The sequence below is a fragment of the Vitis vinifera genome, chromosome 10 (assembly GCF_030704535.1).
Source record: "Vitis vinifera cultivar Pinot Noir 40024 chromosome 10, ASM3070453v1".
Classification (NCBI taxonomy): Eukaryota; Viridiplantae; Streptophyta; class Magnoliopsida; order Vitales; family Vitaceae; genus Vitis; species Vitis vinifera.
The window spans coordinates 26,860,333-26,880,069 of NC_081814.1; the positions used below are offsets into that span (position 1 = coordinate 26,860,333).

Sequence of the window (19,737 nt, forward strand, 5' to 3'; positions counted from 1 at the left end):
AACAGCGTGCCACTCATGCTGTAGGCATTCATGGGTGCCCATAAGGCTTTGGTGACGCATCATTGAGTCAAGGTGCTGACACTGTTCCTTCTCTCATTCTCTCAGTAACTAAAAGGAGACGTTTCAATTTCTTAGCATCCAAAATGTATATTTAATGGGATTTATGCGCATTGGTCTAGATTTAGGTTTAGAATATAATAACTTTTTTTGACTAATGAATTAATTAAATCCAAATTTTGTAAAGATGAATAAAAAGGATTATACGTAAGACTTCAAGAAAAAGAAAAAGGAAAGACAGAATTTCAGAATTCTAAACCATGTAAGAGAAAATGTCTATCGCTGTTCGTATACCAGACATGATGAAATCTGTGTAGGCGTTCTCTGCTTGAAGGTACGAAAGAACTTCAGGACTGGAGCGAGAATCATCCCGAAGCCAGTAGTAGTTGTCGATCCTGACGTCTCCGAACAACTCCATCTCATGCTTCACCTTTTTTGCCGCTGGCACGGGAGGGGGAGCCGGCGAATAGGACGACTCGATCGTCGCCGCCATTGACGATGACTATGACTATGACGATGACGATGGTGATGGATAAAACGCCGCCTTTTGAATTTGGAGCTTAGCGCTGAAAATGATTTTAGGGTTATTTGACTAAAAGGGATGTTAAAGGTGAAAACACTAATTTGGAAGTATTGATTTCATTTTGAAAACATTTAATATAATTTTTTTGGAAGAATCAGTTTCTTTTTTGAAACATGAAATTTCCTTTTTGTGTGTTTTTTTTTTTTTTGGGAAAAAGGAAATACCTGTTAATAATTTTTTTTTAATAAAATCAAACAAATTTTAAAAATAAATTGTGTATAATTTTTAATATGTTAGAATTATTTTTCTAAATACGAGAATTATTCTATCCTTTTAATTAAATATTTCATGATTTTATAAATCAAGAATTATAATCAAATCTGAATTTTGTTAGAAAAAAAATGCAAAATATATATAAAAAAAATGTAGGTATAAAGTTATGTCACAATTATGGATTATTGAAATTTTTTGGACAATAGAGTCATATTCGAATTCGATACGTGAAAGTGACTTTTCATAATATAGAATAACGTTGAAGAATCATAAGTTAGCTAGAATAAAATAAAGGGTCAAGCATATTCATTGAAAGAGAATAAAAGGTAAGATGCTTATCAAATATAATAAAATTTATATATTTTCATGTTTTTCAATTTCCCGATATGATAAGGTTATGTTTGGTCTTAAAAAGGATTAAGAAAATAAAAATTATATATTTTTTATTTAAAAAAAAAAAAGTTTGAAACATGTTATAAAAATAATTTATTTAGTTTTTATTTTTCTTCATATTTGACTTTCATAAAACTAGCCAAATCCTAACATACAAGGCAGGATTCAAAAGGCAAATAGATAAATTAAGTCTGCAGTGTATAACACAGCAATATAAACTCAAATACTGAACCCCAGAAGAATTGTAGAGATTCTTGATGAATGAAAATCATGTCACAGGAGAGATTGGTTGCCAACATGTTCAGGAATCAGATTCTGAGTTCTGGCGTCTTTTGACCTTATTGGGCTTATTCTTTTATTGCTTCCAAAGTGATAAGGACTCCTGCCACTTGGTATCCAGTGATGAAAACCGGGCATGAGCTGTTCTTTGTCTCTACCAAAACAAATCTTCATCCAGAAATGTTAAAAGTCCATCCCTCTGTCACAAGTTATTTCAATCTTAGAATTTCCTGAACACAATGTACTTGAAACAAACACGATGTAAGAGCCTGTTCAGCAAGAGTATTAGTACCATGTCCTACCGGACTGAATCAGTTTTGCCCAGAGCCAAGGGGAGGGGCCATGTCTAAAGACTTGATGATAAAAGTATAAGTGAAGGCATATTCTTGGAGCTTCTCAAATCTGCATCCGACAAAAAAAGATGTATATATTAGTTCATTTGAAAAGCAAAATATACAAGAAATAATTGTAGTTCTGACCTTAAAAGAAAATCATTCTATGCCTGTCTGTAATATATTTAAACCATGGCCAACCTTTAATAACCATCAGTTCTCAAATCTCAATGCCCTCAACTACCGGTTAAATAGAATATACAATAATTGTTGTTCTCTTTAATATCTTTCATCATTATCATAATATAAGAACAAAAGTTTATAAAGACTTCCCATCAGGCTGATTGATCTAAAGTACTTCACGTCACCTGCCACCTGCCCCTCCTTTCTTAGGGATGAGAACTAAAAAGATTGCATTAAGGCTACGAGCCCTCTCTATCCTTTTTAATTATTTTCCTCTTCTCATGTTTGGGAGAAGTGAACAGAAATCAAGTATATGAGAAAGAAAAAGAACTCTCTTCCACTAATAAAAGTCTCCAGGAATCTGAAACATGATTCAAACCCCATTGGTCACCAAGGAGTAGCCAAAATTCAATCTTCAGAAACTTTGTTAAAACTTAGGACAAATTTTGCCTCATCCAGCAGAATTGCAAGGGAAAATGTGACTGGCAGAGAGCATGTTGAGGTGGATATTGTTTAAAAAAGTTTCATTCTAATCTAAATGCAATTCCAACAGAAGAAACTAAGCATGTCATTTAAGTATACTAATTTACGATAAAGAACATTAACAGTGTCAATGAGGGCACAATAAATGAAATCAAGAGCTTCAAAGAGAATTAGGTAGTCACAAGGGTCAACGGGTCAACATAGTGAAAGAGAACATACAGTTGCCTGAAATAATGGAGAATAGCCCACTTGAATTCATAACCATCAGGCAGGACAAGGAGAACATAAACAGAAAACAAAAAAACATGTAAGAGATTAGATAAGCTTATTACAATATGCAGATCCAAGGACCATGTATTAGATGTGTAATTGGTAGTTGCAGGCTTGCAGCCAATCCAGACCATCAAACCATTGAGCCAAACTTATCCTTGGCAAAAAATTACATGGATTTGATAACAATGACTAGTCTAAGTTTTGGCTCATCCAGACAATAAAGAGTATAGCGCACATTATTTTTCTCCACCAAGGAATAATTAAGTGGACTGCACTGACCTGATATTTGAAATCATAACTTGAAGAATTTCCCTACAGTAATCGGTCAAGAACTGGCTAGCTTAAACTGGGTTGTATGAGACAGAATCATGACAAAATCATAAACGTTTTGTTTATCCACTTGTTTCTTTAACTATTTTATATGTTTAAGATTTGAAACCAGGAGAACATGGTCCAAATGAGGATATCAAATACCAGGAATTAGGGAATACCATTCCATCACCATAACAAGTGTATATGTTAATGAAAAGTAAAAAGGGGGAAAAACCATTCATCATGCTTACTTCTTTTTTACTTATATTAGTATCATTGTCATCTCTCATAAAAATAATAGTAGTTGCTAGTTAATCCTCTTAGGGAATATTTTTGTCCTCTTCATACAACTCCATCCTTTTATTCTAAAAGCCATCATGTTAGTCCTGCATAGATGTCCAGAATTTTGAAGCCTTGTGAGATGTTTCCTTCTACTCTATTAACACACTCTTATCAAACACTCCAAACCTGCCTTCAGAAATCAACTTCTACAAAACCAAAAGTTAATAGCTTTAGATTGAAGTATAACCAAAAGGAAAATGAACTTACCTCCCTGACTTTGAGGAATGCCCAGCAGCCATTTCACATTTAAATAGAAGTATATTATCATCTGTTTTTGTATCCCTCAGCTTTGCCACCAACTTAGCAGGTTCTGAGTACAAAACACGTGGATCTGCCACAGTATACCAGTGTACAGTTTAAAAACTAAGAGGAGTAACCAGATCTGAGAACATAACATGCTATCCTCCCTGCCTATTATGTAAGCAAGCCCATTGATGAGATCAGCAACTAGTGAGTTACATCAGGCGGTGCTTCAAAATGCTTCAGCAAGCAAAGATGCCTTGGCTTTTGTCAATTGGCATAGGTGACCCATCATTTTGAATATCTGATTTTTTTTTTTTTTTAATCAATTTCAATATTTAGTTGTACACCATTGTTTGATCACAGCATAACACATAAATTGTGGAACGTGTATCAAACACTAGCATATAGATTATTTTATTATTGTATTTTTTTTTTTAATCATAATAGTTGTATTATTTTTTTTTTCTATCAGAATTATGTTATAGTTGTATTCATTAGACAAATAGCTACTTGATATAATGAAATAAAAATGTGTGTGGAAGTGTAAAAGACAGACATCATAACTAGAATGGAGGGCAATGAAACACATAGGACAAGAAGAAAAATGGTTCATCTTTGCAAGATAGAGGGAGAAAGGGTACAAGGTTTCATTCATTTGTAACCACAGGGAAAGGAAATTACATAATTCATGGTTGTTGAGTTCTATGCTCTTCCAGTTAGTGATTTAACCCCATATTGGTTTCCCTTGGATAAAAGATGAAAAATTCCTCATCGCATACACTGTTCATTTATAAAGTCCTTAAAGCATATTTGGTTGCAGTAGATACTATCAAAACCCCAAGGCAAAGTCAGTCTTTAGTAGTCTCTTTAGAAATTACACAATCTACAATGGAAGAAAGAAAGAAAAGAATGGAGTTTTTCTGTTGATAGAGCTCGGTTTAAGAAGATGCTAAAGAAAGAAAAGAATATTTAAATTTCTTGCGGGTTTGAATAACGAATTGGATGAGGTATATGGGCGTGTACTTGGTAAAAAACCTCTTCCTTCTATAAGAGAAGTTTTCTCAGATGCTCAAAGGAAGAAAGTAAAAGAACTATGATGATGGCCAAGATAACTAAACCTATTATGGTTTCTAAAAATTTTGCTCTTAGTGTTTCTACTATGGAAGGTCTGTCACCTAAGTAGGAATAGCAATTATTGGCCAAAGGAAGAAGTTTGATGAAAAAGGATGATAGTGTGATTTATGGAACAAACTGAGGCATACTAAGGAAACCTGTTGGAAGCTGCATGGTAAAGCATCAAATTAGAAAGTGAAAAAACCTGTAGAAAGAACATGAGAAATGCAAGCACTGATAGAAACTCAAAGTACTATTAAATCATCACTCTTTAACAAAGAGAAACTTGAACACTTGTACAAGTTGATGAATCAATCTTCTCAAAATCCCTCATGTACTTTGGCCTATAAAGGTATTGTTCTTAGACCTCTAAGTTTTGTTTTTTTTATACACCTTGGATTATTGATTTGGGTGATTCAGATCATATGACTAGTGAATTACAACTTTTCTCATCCCATACTCCATGCCCTTGAGGCCTGGCTCAAGTGGTAAAAAGTTGGAGAGGCTTTGTGGCAGGTTCCAGGTTCAAGTCCCAATAGGGACAAAAAGTTTATCTATAAAAAAAGAAGGTAAATGGGTATTTACTATGAAATACAATGCAGATAGATCCATTGAAAGATACAAAGCAAGGCTGGCTGCGAAAGGCTTCACACAGACTTATGGGATTGACTACTAAGAGACATTTGCACCATTTTCAAAACCGAATAGAAAAATAGTTCTCTTGTCCCTTATAACCAACTTGAACTGGTCTTTATAGTAGTTAGATGTCAATAATGTTTTTCTAAACGGTGAATTAGAGGAAAAAGTTTATATGGCCTTGCCTCCAAGTTTTGAAAGAAGATTTGGAAGTGAAAAGTTGTGTAGGCTGAAAAAATCACTCTACGGATTGAAGTAGTCACCAAGAGCTTGGTTTGACAGATTATCTAAGTTAGAAGCCATAGGAACTCACAAAACCAAGCAGATCATACTCTCTTCTACAATCATTCTAGCAATGACAAGCTTGCTAGACTAATAGTGTACGTGGATGATATCATCTTTACTAGAGATAATCTAGCTAAATTGGAGAGATTGAAGAAATTTTTCGCTAAAGAGTTTGAGATCAAGGATCTGGGAACCTTAAAGTACTTAGGAATGGAGTTTGGTAGATCAAAGGAAGGTATTTTATGCCATAAAGTAAGTATACACAAGATTTGCTCAAAGAAATTGGATTGCTAGGGTGTCAACCAACCGAGACTCTAATTGATCTTACTTACAAATTAGGGTTACTAAAAGAGAGTAGGTGTGTTGACAAAGAACACCATCAGAAGCTTGTGGGAAATTGATATATCTCTTTCATACTTAACCAGATACAGCTTATTTAATGACTGTTGTGAGCCAATTCATGCACTCTCCAAATGAAGAACACCTTGAGGTAGCCTATCGAGTTCTTAAGTACCTAAAAGGGAGTCCAAGAAAAGGCTTAATGTTTAGAAGCAACAATAGCCTTTAGATTGAAGCCTACAACAATGCTGATTGGACTGGGAGCATAACAGATAGGAGATCTAATTCAGGTTATTATTCTTTTGTAGGAGGAAACCTAGTGACTTAGAGGGGCAAGAAGCAGCCTGTTGTTGCAAGAAGCAGTGTTGAAACTGAATTGAGAGCAGCTACTCATGGTATTTTTGAACTTCTTTGGTTGAAGAAACTGTTTGAAGACCTAAGAATTCTTAGTAGGAAGCCAATGAAGCTCTATTGTGATAACAACGCAACCATTAACATTGCTCATAATCTAGTTCAATATGATAGAACTAAGCAAGTTGAAGTGGACCATCACTTCATCAAGGAGAAGCTGGAAGCCAGACTGATTTGCATGCCTTATGTACCTACTGAAGAACAGTTAGCAGATGTTCTAACCAAGAGACTTCATAAAGGGATGCTTAATTGCTTAATTAATAAGTTGGAAATAATAGATTTTTTTTTTTTTTTGATAGGTAAACAAGTTGGAGATAATAAATATCTTTGAACTAGCTTGAGGGGGAGTATCGAAGATTTCAGAAGTTTATGAATTAGTTTTATTCTGCTTTAGTACAAAATAGTTACAATAGTTCAGTTTTATTTATTTGTATTTTAAAAAGTTTGGTCCTAGTTTATAGAAAGTTAGTCCTAGATTTTGTTAGTTCCTATTTTGTAGCTAGAATTCAACACATAGTTGTATATAAATGGGCATCTATATTCCTATTTTTCTTTATGAAAATAATAAGAATTTTTCATTCTTCTCTTAAATTACGTTCATACACAAACACAATTCTCCTTCAGAAATATCATGCTACACAACTTAGGAGGCTATGTATTCACCAATAACAATAATGTCAACAACATTTTATGGACCTTTCCTATACTAAGAACCACCTATGCTGATAAGGTAGAAACTGGAATCACCAACTCAAAAGTGAGAAACTTTTGTACTTACCATTCAAACCAGCTGTAACAAGAATGTTTGGATAATTCTGTGCCTTGATCTGTGTAAAGGAAGGTTAAAGGTCAGATGATAAGGACAACAGATTTGTGAATAAACTACATTAGTCAATTCTCATATACCATCAGTGAAAGTACCCCAAAACGCAGCTAAAGGCTCTAGCAACAGATTGAGGTACTTCTAGACTTATAGTGACAATGTAGTTCACCGCTAAAAGTCACTTTTCTTGTAGTTATGTTCGACTCATGCCTGTAGGTCATTGATTTGTAGGATACTGGTCAACAATATGAAGAAATTATTGAGTTAATTGCTGCTTACATTATCCACAGGGGAATATGACTTCATGTAGAAGTAAAACTCCTCCTTCCGAGGGTCACCCCATTCCTGCACCAACCGAAAGAAATCACCAAGAACTCATCTTTAATTGCAGCCGTCATCATACACAGCCACACTTAACTTGGAACAAGATATCACACAGGTTTATATGCAGCCTTAAAAGCTTGGTTTAGATAAAGGGGCCTAATTCAGTTGTGTGGGATTGACGTTTGAACAATGAAAAACTTAAACATCCAGTCTGGTAGAGGATATCAAAATCTCAATGAGGTCATTCCTGTACCTTGAAGCACATAAAAATGGAAACTAAAATTTGGCTAATCCTAATCATTTGGGTGATGTTAAAACTGAATAATGATATCAAACAACTAGCATTTTTTCTTCCATCCAATTTCTTAATCATAATTTATGATTAAGTCAATTTGGCCTGAGAGATAAAGTAATTTGCCCGCATTAAAAATCTACCAAACTATTTTTCACACATATGACATAAACTGCTGGGAGACAGGCCTGTCAAAGGATAGGATATCTGCTGAACTAAACACTAAATACAATTCAGGTAAAACACAATTTAACAAAACCACGGATACATGTGTAGTTGCACTTTTTCAGATTGAATTCACAACTACATGAAGACATATACACTGAATTTGTAGAATCGTCCATAGGCCACTTTACATTCAGATTTATCAAAATATTTTATATGTCAGATATCCTATAAAATTATGGCATACATGAAACTGCCCAGAGCTTATGTCCATCTGATGGTAAGCTGTTTATACAATCCTTTTAGAGTGTGGTTATTCTCAAATCAAAATAGTCTTTCACACTTATAAACTTTCTATTACTTTGTCCGATTCATTCCTTACTCAACTTTCCAAATGAAAAGCACAACTTTGGGAAGAACAGCAGCAAAAGGAATTCTGAGCCAACTCAAATGTAGCCTTTCCATTCAAGTGTTTCCATGTCAGGTAATTAATTGAGGAATATGGACTGTAAACTAAAGCAAATTAGAGATATTTCAATATATATGGTTCATCAGCTGTGCGGGATGATCTGTGATTCAATCCAAAAACATTTCCTAGGTGAAAAAGGAAAAAAACACTGACTAGATTAGATAATGATCTTTTGATGTATTAATTTTTTTTTTTTGCCATCAAATGTGGAAGAATGTTTTTTAATGGGAGAGTAATAGATTATATAAAAGGCACCTTGCAGAAAAGTGGGCACCACCCTAATCTTCAGAGATAAAACAAAGGAACATAAACAGAGGAACGAAAAGATAACATTTTCGAAACAGGCCTTAGCCCCTGCTTGTTTGTTCTGCCAACAAAATCTGAAGAAGACGGATTCCCTACCACCAAAGGATCCCTTAATCGACAAAATGGAGAGTTGAGATGAAACTCATTTAAAAAAAAAATACTCCAAATCATAAAAAATTCTTCCATTATTATGCTTTTATCAAACAAACCAAAACAAGCACAAATAGGATCATCCCTTTTTCTACCCTTACCAACAGAACTTTCATACTATTAAAGTGTCCTCAACGAAATGATGTAAAGGCAAAAAGAAAAATAAAATATGTTTGTAGGTGTTGAATATAATGTATTTATAGTGTACAATCTTTCTTTCCTTTCTTAATATAGGTCACATATATGGTATTTAGTTCAACCTAGCCTTGTATATATATTTCTCTATTGTAAGAAGTTAATCATATGAATGAGAATTAAGGTTTTTTTTTTCTCTCTCTCTCTCAACATGGTATCAGAGCCAAGGGAGAAAACTTTATTCTTTCTGGTTTACCCGTGTAATTAATTCCGGGAATCCGTCCAGTGACCGTATTTCATTCCGGTCACTTTTTCCATCTCCCAAAGCCTTCCAGTCAGCCATATCGTGGTCAGAAAACCCTCATCACCATCAACATTTTTCCGGCGATATTTTCCGGAAACTTTTTCGTCTTTTTTTTTCTTTTCGGCGATATTTTCCAACACCGACCACATCATCGGGTGCGTAAAGAGGAGATCAACAACTTTTCTCAAAGCATCGGAGCCAAAAACCGATCCACGCGATGTTTTTCTCCGGCAGCCTGAATCCCACGCGCCGACGCGTGAGGGCGCATGACCCACTTTCTGGTGCTGAGCTTCTACCAGCAGGCTCGTCCGGCGCAGTCTTGCACATCTAAGCCTCTGTCAGTCCTCTCCAAACCCTACTTCTAAATTTTTTTGGCACTTCAACCTCCGCGGGTCTTCTTTCAGCCTCCTCCGATCTCCGACGGCAGCTCCCTTCCTTGGCCAAGACTTGTGTGTGCCTTGGGAAGGCCTCTTCTTCATCTCCAGTCACTTTTCTCCTTTGTTTGGGTCCCGACATACCAGGTTCTTCTTCCACAGCTGTGATCCGACCTCCCTTTAGGGCTCTCTTTGATCCAAACGTGATTCAATCTCAGGTGAAGTGGATATGGCGACTAAAAATCCTATTTTTACATCCGCCATCTTTGGATCTCCTACTATCACATCGAAAAAATTGATTGGTAGTGAGAATTATCTCTCCTGGTCAGCGTCCGTGGAACTCTAGTTTATGGGACAAGGTTATGAGGATCATCTTGTTACACCTAAGGATGCTATACCTGATGTTGACAAAGTGCAATGGAAGAAAATTGATGCACAATTATGAAGCATATTATGGTAATCTGTTGATCCCAAAATTTTACATCATCTTCGTGCCTACAAAACCTGCTTTAAATTTTGGACTCAGGCTAAAGGATTATACACGAATGATATTCAACAATTTTATAAGGTGATTTCTGATATTGTTCATGTGAGACAGCAGGACATGGATTTGTCTACTTATATTGGCCGGATTGCGTCTATAAGGAGGAGTTCTTAACTTTGATGCCCTTCACTAATGGTGCTGAAGCTCAACAAATACAAACTGACAAGTTCTTTATGGTGTTAACCCTCATTGGCCTCCGTCTAGATCTTGAGTCTGTCCGAGATCAGATTCTTGCTAGTCCATCAGTACCATCATTGGATGATGTGTTCACTCGTCTCTTACGCCTCTCCTCTACTTAGACCTTGTCAACTGATGGTCCTTCAGATTCATCTGTGTTAGCCTCTCAGACTAACTCTCGAGGAGGACGTAGTGGCAATCGGGATCGAGGACAACGTCCTCAGTGCACCTATTGTAATAAGCTTGGTCACACTCGAGATCATTGTTATCAGTTACATGGACGACCTCCTCGCACTGCTATCATTGCTATCAGTTACATGGACTGCCCACATTGCTCAATCATCTAATCCTCTGCTATCTCGACCTGACTCCGCTACGAGCTCCACATCTCAGAGTATCACCCTTACTGGTAATGATTATGATGTCTATCTCTGATATCAGGCAGCCTCATCAGCTTCTGTTGCTTCTGTTGCCCAGACCGGTAATGTCTCTGTTTGCTTTACTCAATCTCCTTCTCTTGGCCCATGGATTTTAGATTCTGGAGCATCTGATCATATCTCTGGTAATAAACATCTTTTCTCCTCTATTACTACTATCTCTGCCTTACCTACTGTTACTTTAGCTAATGGTTCCCAAACTATAGCTAAAGGTATTGGTTTGGCTCATCCTCTCCCTTCCCTACCTCTCCATTCTGTCCTTTATGCCCTTGAGTGTCCTTGTAATCTTATTTCTATCAGCAAAATAACTCGCACTCTTAATTGTTCTATCACTTTTTCTGATAAATCTGTGATCATGTAGGACCGGAGTACGAGGAAGACGATTGGCATAGGGCATGAATCTCAAGGCCTCTATCACCTCACATCACCTTCATCTCCTATAGCTTGCATTTCCACCGATGCTCCTCTTCTCATTCATAGTCGTTTGGGTCATCCTAGTCTCTCCAAGTTCCAAAAGATGGTCCCTCGTTTTTCCACTTTGTCGTCGCTTGCGTGTGAGTCCTATCAGCTTGGGAAACATACTCGTGTCTCGTTCCCTAAGCGCTTGAATAATCGGGCAAAGTCTCATTTTAAACTTGTCCACACCGATGTTTGGGGTCCGTGTCGAACCGCGTCCACTTTAGAATTTCAGTATTTTGTCACTTTCATTGATGACTATTCAAGATGTACTTGGTCATTTTTAATGAAAAATCGAGCTGCGTTATTCTTTATTTTCTAGAAATTTTATGCTGAAATCCAAACACAATTCAATGTTTCTATTCGAGTGTTACGCAGTGACAATGCTCGGGAATATTTTTCTACACCCTTTACTTCTTTTATGTCCCAACATGGGATCCTCCATCAGTCATCTTGTGCTCATACTCCTCAATAAAATGGGGGGTTGAACGTAAAAATCGACATCTTGTTGAGACAGCTTGTACCCTCCTTCTCCATAGTCATGTTCCTTTTCGTTTTTGGGGGGATGCTGTTCTTACAACTTGTTACTTGATTAATCGTATGCCCTCATCTATATTACATGACCAAATCCCTCATTCCCTCTTTTTTCCTACCCAACCTCTTTATTTCCTTCCTCCTCGTGTCTTTGGTTGTACTTGTTTTGTTCATACTCTCACACCTGGACAGGACAAGCTCTTCGCCAAGGCTACAAAATGCATCTTCTTGGGATACTCTCGACTTCAGAAGGGCTATCGATGTTATTCCCTTGACACTCACCATTATTTTCTCTCCGCTGATGTCACCTTCTTTGAGAACTCTCCATTCTTCTCATCCTCTGAATCTCTTCCCATTTCTGAAGTATTGCCACTTCCCTATATATCCCTCCCTTTAGATGCGCTCTCTCATCCTCTTCAGGTTTATCATCGTTGACATCGTGCTATTGCTCCTCCTCTCTCTTTAATTGAGGTACCTGATGACTCACCTCCTATCCCACTGATTTCTCCTACCCCGGCCCTGTCATCTACTAACCATTTGCCTATTTCTCTTTGAAAAGGTAATCGATCTACTCGTAATCCTCATCCTATTTATAATTTTTTGAGCTACCATCGATTATCTTCACCATATTTTGTCTTTGTCTCTACTTTATCCTCTGTTTCTCTTCCTAAGAGCACTAGTGAGGCACTTTCTCATCCTGGGTGGCGACAGGCAATGGTTGATGAAATGACTACTCTGCACTCCAATGGCACATGGGATCTTGTTTCTTTACCTCTTGGTAAATCTACAGTTGGATGTCGTTGGGTCTACACTGTTAAAGTTGGTCTTGATGGTCAGGTTGATCACCTTAAGGCCCGCTTGGTTGCTAAAGGTTATGCTCAGATTTATGGTTGTGACTATGGTGACACCTTCTCTCCTGTTGCCAAAATTGCTTCTGTTCACTTATTTCTCTCCATGGCAACTATGTGTCATTGGCCTCTTTATCAGTTGGATATTAAGAATGTTTTCCTTCATGGTGAACTTCTCGAGGAAGTGTATATGGAGCAACCACCTGGTTTTGTTGCTTAGGGGGGGTCTGGTTTAGTGTGCAAGTTACGCCGCTCTCTATATGGCTTGAAACAGTCTCCTCTAGCATGGTTTGGGCATTTTAATTCAGTTGTTCAAGAGTTTGGAATGCTTCGGAGTGAAGCAGATCATTCAGTTTTCTATCATCATAACTCTTTGAGCCAATGCATCTATTTGGTAGTTTATGTGGATGACATTGTCATTACAGGCAGTGATCAGGAGGGTATCCAAATAATAAAGCAACATCTTTTCAACCACTTTCAAACCAAAGACTTGGGCAAACTCAAGTACTTTCTGGGACTTGAAATAGCTCAATCCAGTTCAGGTGTGGTTATGTCACAAAGGAAGTATGTCTTCGACATCTTGGAAGAAACAGGTATGTTAGAATGTAAACCTGTTGACACTCCTATGGATCCAAATGTCAAACTTGTACCAGGACAGGGGGAGCCTCTAAGAGATCCTGGGAGATATCGACGACTTGTAGGCAAATTGAACTACCTCACCATCACTTGACCAGACATCTCTTTTCCTGTGAGTGTGGTTAGTTAATTTCTACAGTCACCATGTGACAACCATTGGGATGCTGTGATCCGCATTCTTCGATATATCAACAGAACACCAGGCTAAGGTATGTTGTATGAAGATAGGGTTTATACCCAAATTGTTGGTTACACAGATGCAAGTTGGGCTGGTTCACCCTCAGATAGGCTTTCCACCTCAGGGCATTGTGTTTTTATTAGAGGTAACTTAATATCCTGGAAGAGTAAGAAACAAGATGTAGTGGCCAGATCAAGTACCGAAGCTGAGTATCGAGCTATGGCTTTGGCAACATGTGAACTCATATGGTTGAGGCAACTCCTTCAGGAATTGAGATTTGGAAAAGATAAACAGATAAAGCTAGTCTGTGACAATCAGGCCGCATTATATATTGCATCCAATCCAGTCTTTCATGAAAGGACCAAGCATATTGAAGTTGACTGTCACTTCATTAGAGAGAAGATCGCATCAGGTTGTGTTGCTACAAGTTTTGTTAATTCAAATGATCAACTAGCAGACATCTTCACTAAATCTGTTAGAGGTCCTAGGATTAAATACATTTGTAACAAGCTTGGTGCATATGACATATATGCTCCAGCTTGAGGGGGAGTGTTGAATATAATGTATTTATAGTATACAATCTTTCTTTCCTTTCTTAATATAGGTCACATATATGGTAGTTAGTTCAACTTAGCCTTGTATATATATTTCTCTATTGTAAGAAGTTAATCATATGAATGAGAATTAAGGTTTTCTCTCTCTCTTTCAACAGTAGGAGACAATATTGATCACTGGTACTACCATCAAATCTATATGGCATCAATCTCCAGGAAGACATCTAACAAAGATTATCCAATTCCCTTCCCAGGTAACCAAACCCCAATTCAAGCTTTTACTAAGATTAATGTATGAATGAAGAATTTAAAAAAATTACAGGAATAAAGATTACCTCCCACTCTGAAGTTGTAAGAGGGATAGTTGGATCCAGCATTGTAGTAAGCACATCTACAAAAGGTACTCCAGCAATAGCAGCCCTAAATAAATCAGGCCGCATATTAAGAACAGCACCAATAAGCAACCCTCCTGCACTTCTTCCTTCAATACACAGCTTTTCCTTTGAACAGTATTTTATCTCTATTAAATACTCGGCACAAACAATAAAATCAGTGAATGTATTTTTCTTCTTCAACAACTTTCCATTCTCATACCACTGCCTCCCCATTTCACCACCCCCACGGATGTGAGCTATTGCAAATATAAAACCTCGATCTAACAAGGACAGCCTTGACTCCTGGAAATGGGCCTCCACGCAGATCTGTTGATAACAGAAGACTCTGAAGCTTTAAAAAACTTCAAATGTTAATATTTAAGTACAGGTAAGAAACAAACAGAAGCTTTATCTTTATCTTGCAGACATGGACAGCATGACATTATCTGCAGAACAATTTGCATATTAACTTAACAGAATGGATTAAGTCCAACTGATGGATAATACAACTATGCAAAAAAGTTTGTTCAATTAAATAATATTCACTAAGTCAGCAGCTTATCTGCATAAAGCTTCAAATCATTCATGATTTGGCAACAAGACTCATAACACCAAAGGATTTAAGTGGGACAACCGAGGGAACTGGATGCCAAGTAGGTTGTAGAAGCACCTAAGGAGAAGATAAAAAATGGATGGATAAATCTAGAGTCTCAAATTTTTCTACATAATTCCTAAAAAAAAATAATAGTCTACAATAAAACATTCAAAAATTGAAGGAACATTAGTTTTTCCCCAACATAATTTTTTTTAAAAAAAAATTGACAGCATAGAAATTCCACATTGCATGAGTAGCAGTGAATCATCTTTAAAACCACAAATTACCTCATAGGAACCATAGCCATAAAGCAGTAATGGATCAGATCCATCAAGTTTCACTAGATCCTTCCGATAAACAATTGATATAGGAATTTGAGTGCCATCTTGAGCATTGGCCCATTTCCTTTCAGTTATATATTTCGATGCATCAAAATTCCCCAATACCTAAGTAAAATAGTGGAAAAAAAATATTGAATGAGACATACATAGTTAAGTATGCATAAATGAAAAAAAATTGGTTAAACCATTAAATTAACTGAACATCAGAGAAGGACTGCAATTATCAAAAAATAGGCCCAATTATACATGCATCAATTTCATTTTTTATTTGCTTGTGCAAATGGAAATAGGAACAACAGAAGAGTGCATTTTAGAAATAGAAATTAGTTCCACGATGAGATATCTTTAAGCCAAACATAAGGAAATGAAATGCCTAAAAGATAACTGTCCACAAAAAGTGTGACACCAACAAAAGCAACCATCAGAAGCCCTCATAGAAAAGGAGAAGGGTTGGGTTTGGGGTGTGGAAGGGGGAAGAATCTGCAACAAAATTCCTTGGATGAGGAAGCTCCCTGCTTGGCTAACCTGTTCACTACTTGGTTATTTGACCTAGTAATTAGAGGAGCATTTCATACCTCTAGAAAGGATAATAAGGTCATGAATTCAAGCATTCAATTTTCAAGCTCCCTCTTCTCCTTGAAGATACCACAAGAACAACAGCCAAATCCTTTCTCCACCTGCAAGTTACTAGCACCCAATAAGGATGCCTCAATCAAATATTCCAAGCTAAATCCAGCAGCTTGCTTGGAGAAAGCTCTAACCTCACTACCTAATGATCTTTAAACAGTCCACAATTCCCCATTTTCTCTAAGTTACCTAACGAACAACATGAAAATTCAGTTTAAGGCAACTAAAGGGGAGGTCATTCACTCAAGCCAAGCCCTAGCAAATTGTCGCTGCCTACCTTTTCCAATTTAGTGTAATTAATCTTCTTTGAATACACTCAATAAACTTTTTGTAAGAGTGAACAATCATGGAATTGTATTCCTTGCATTGATTGAGGATTTTACAATGAGTATATAGGATTTATAAGGCAAATAATAAAGGAAAATGATCCTACTAACAACCTAGAATGCATAGAATGTATACATTTCTAGACCAGGGTTTGATTAATTTCGGTTATGATGATAACAAAGTAAGGATTAAAGACACAAATAATTATGTTGACTAAGTGCATCATTCCATATGTCAAAATTCAAGGGTATCTCTCATATTCAAGAAACAAGAGAAAGTGCATTGAAGAAGGAGATGATTTGTAGCAAGAAGATTTCCTTTAAGTCATCAAGAAGAAGATACATCAAACTAAAAGGGAAATAAAGGAGGAGAAGGTTTATCAAGATCAATTTTTGGATTTCTATTGTGAGACTGTGGGTGCATTAATTTAGAATTGCATACATATCTTCATTAAAGCCCTAACACTCCAAATCTTATTGAAAATGGGCCAATTTATACTCCTTATATTGCTATAGAAGGTTAGCTATTCCAAAAAAGGGACTTCATACTCATTCCAAACTATCTTAAGCAAGCTGGACATGAGGAATATCTATTTCTGAGCTTAAGAGGAAGCGTTGAAAAATCTGTCAGCTTGTGGCAGATTACTGAAAATTCTTCTAGAATTAGGTTAGATTAGCTAGACTGCACGTTTGTTACTAAAATTTCTAACTTTATCAGATAGTTTTCTCCTATATCTTAATAACTATATCTCTTTCTTCTTATTTATTTTGTCCACCCACAGTTTCTTTTGCTTTGTTCTACTTAATCAGAGTCACAATTTTTTTCCTCTTCAGCAACTTTCAGTTCACTTCAATAATAAATCTTCCAACAATAAAAGATAACACCATCAAGACAATAAGTAGAACCCTTTAGATATATGTTAATACCATAATAAGGGTGCTATCAAGATCTTTATACAATCACGACTATTTTCAGTCAGTACATTGAAAAAAAAAGAGCAGATTAGAACATATTCTAAAAGTACAAGTAGAATTATTTTTTTTTTTATAAGAAAAGTATTGTATTACTAAGAGGCGCTAAAATAGAGACTCAAGATGTACAGAACAAAAAGGGAAATACTCACCCCCTTACAAGTGAAATAAAAAGTTGTCCACAAAGATATACAAAAAAAATAACCCCTCCATCAACGGGAACCCACCCAATCAATGAACTCAAAAAAGGTCTAAGGATCATCTTTTATAAACAAATTAGTCTCCGATCAAAGTAAGTTAAGAAAAGAAGTTTTCAACCTTTGGATGGACAATACCTCATCTTCAAAGGCGATTCTATTCCTAGTCTTCTAAATTGTCCAAAAAATGCAAAGAGGACCTGCTCTCCAAACTGTCTTGCGCTTTTTTCCCATAAAGAAGCCATTCCAACCAAAAAGGGACACTCCAAAAAGGGTGAAAAGCATCTCCCACAATACCCTTGTCTTTTCACAATGAAGAAGGAGATGGTCAATGGATTCCTCTTCCACTTGACAAAAATAACATCTATTTGCTAAGGCCCATCCCCTCTTTTTAACTTGGTCCAAGGTTAAAACTTTACCCCAAGATGCCTACCAGGCAAAGAAGCTTACTTTTGTCTGCACACTCGATTTCCAAATATTCTTCATTGGAAACAAAACTAAGGAGCCCGGCTCTAGGGCTTTGTCAAGAAGATTCCATCCTTCGTTTTTGTCCACTGCACCCTATCCTCCCCCTTCAAGATCAGTTTCTGACCATAAAGGCATAACAAAAGGTCCTCCACCTCTTCCATCTCCCAATCGTAAAAGGACCTAGTAAAGCAAGGACTCCAACTCCAACCCCCCCCCCCCCCCCCTTTGTCTCGGACCAAACATTCCTTCACCTCCAAATGTTCTTCATTGGAAACAAAACTAAGGAGCCCGGCTCTAAGGCTTTGTAAAGTAACTTTGTCAAGAAAATTCCATCCTTCGTTTCTGTCCACTGCACCCTATCCTCCTCCAAGATCAGTTTCTGACCATAAAGGCGTAACAGAAGGCCCTCCACCTCTTCCATCTCCCAATCGTAAAAGGACCTAGTAAAGCAAGGACTCCAACTCCACACCACCAACCCCCCACCCCGCCCCCTGCTGTCCCGGACCAAACATCCTTCACCCAAGTTTCTTTGGGATTAGTTAGAGCAATAAGGAAGGGAAGGAAGTACACAGAGGTGTATCCCCACACCAAGTATCCTTCCAAAAACTCACCCTTTGGCCATTACCCACTACAAAGGAGAGTCTACTACTAACAATGTGCCCGAGCTTCCTAATTGCTTTCCACAACCCTACACCATACCCCTTTCTTACATCTCGAGAATGCCACCCTCCTCGACCCTCCCCATATTTCCCCCTAATTACTTGGTTCCATAAAGCCCCTCTCTCATTCACAAAGCGCTAACTCCATTTGCAAAGGAGAGCCCTATTGAACGTAGAAAGACTCTTAACCCCCAGACCCTCTTTTCTCTTATCAAGACACACTATTACCCATCTTATTAAATGAGGTCTTCGTACTAGGGCCCCACCTCCCCGCAGAAAATCTCTCTAAATCTACTCCAACCTTATTCTGACCCCCCTTGGCCATTGTAGGATAGACATGAAGTAAATAGGCAAGCTTGACAATGTGCTCTTAATCAAGGTATTCTCCCTCCCTTAGAAATATATTGACGTTTCCACATAGTCAATCTCTTACATAATCTCTCCTACACTCCATCCCCCAAGCTGCCACAAACTTAAAGAGAGCCCCCAACAGCATCCTCAAGTAAGTGGAGGGTAAACTTCCCACCTTACAACCAAGCTCAGAAGCCAACTCCTCCACATACTCCACATTGCCCACTGGGATCAGTTCACTTTTATCCAAATTAACTTTCAGCCCAGATATAGCCTCGAACCACATAAGTAACCAACTCAAGAAGGTTCTATCATCAGCAAAAAGCAAATGGGAGATTTTAACCTCTTCAACCCTTTTACCCCTAACTTGGCAAGCTAATAAAAAAACTCCACTAACAGCTCTTTTTATAAGGCAGTTGAGTGCTTCCCTCACTACCACAAACAAATAAGGCGAAAGCGGGTCTCTCTGCCTTAGACCCCTAGAACTTTGAAAAAAGCCCGAAGGAGTGTCATTAACCAGAACTGAAAAACTAGTAGTGGACACACACCACTTTTTCCACCTTATCCACTTCTCCCCAAAACACAATTTTTCCATAACCGAAAACAAAAAAGGCCACTCCACATGATCATATGTCTTCTCAATA

The 19,737-nt window shown here is 37.2% G+C and overlaps 2 protein-coding genes across 9 annotated transcripts in view; both read right to left on the reverse strand.

Annotated features, from left to right (window-relative positions):
• LOC100254145 (uncharacterized) overlaps positions 1-713 on the reverse strand; it is a 66,154-nt gene extending 65,441 nt beyond the window's left edge. For all 3 annotated transcript variants that reach the window (XM_010657676.3, XM_002267855.4, XM_010657674.3), the window contains exon 1: positions 352-713. In XM_010657676.3, coding sequence (XP_010655978.1) covers positions 352-550 — 199 coding nt within the window. In that variant the 5' untranslated portion in view covers positions 551-713. The remainder of the gene's footprint in view (positions 1-351) is intronic.
• A 697-nt stretch (positions 714-1,410) lies between these two features.
• The window catches only part of LOC100852965 (uncharacterized), a 42,063-nt gene continuing 23,736 nt past the window's right edge, over positions 1,411-19,737 (reverse strand). The window contains exons 6-13 of one of the 6 annotated variants that reach the window (XR_786812.3): positions 15,440-15,598; positions 14,519-14,884; positions 7,580-7,645; positions 7,256-7,304; positions 3,658-3,781; positions 2,743-2,771; positions 1,818-1,927; positions 1,411-1,724 (exon numbers count right to left, since the gene is read on the reverse strand). Coding sequence is in view for 4 of the 6 variants with exons in the window: in XM_010657669.3 (XP_010655971.1) it covers positions 1,837-1,927; positions 3,658-3,781; positions 7,256-7,304; positions 7,580-7,645; positions 14,519-14,884; positions 15,440-15,598 (855 nt within the window). In the remaining 2 variants the exon portion in view is untranslated. Of the gene's footprint in view, positions 1,725-1,817; positions 1,928-2,742; positions 2,772-3,245; positions 3,495-3,657; positions 3,782-7,255; positions 7,305-7,579; positions 7,646-14,518; positions 14,885-15,439; positions 15,599-19,737 lie in introns of those variants that run through there. The other 5 variants (XM_010657671.3, XM_010657669.3, XM_010657667.3 and 2 more) reach the window with 5 other exon arrangements.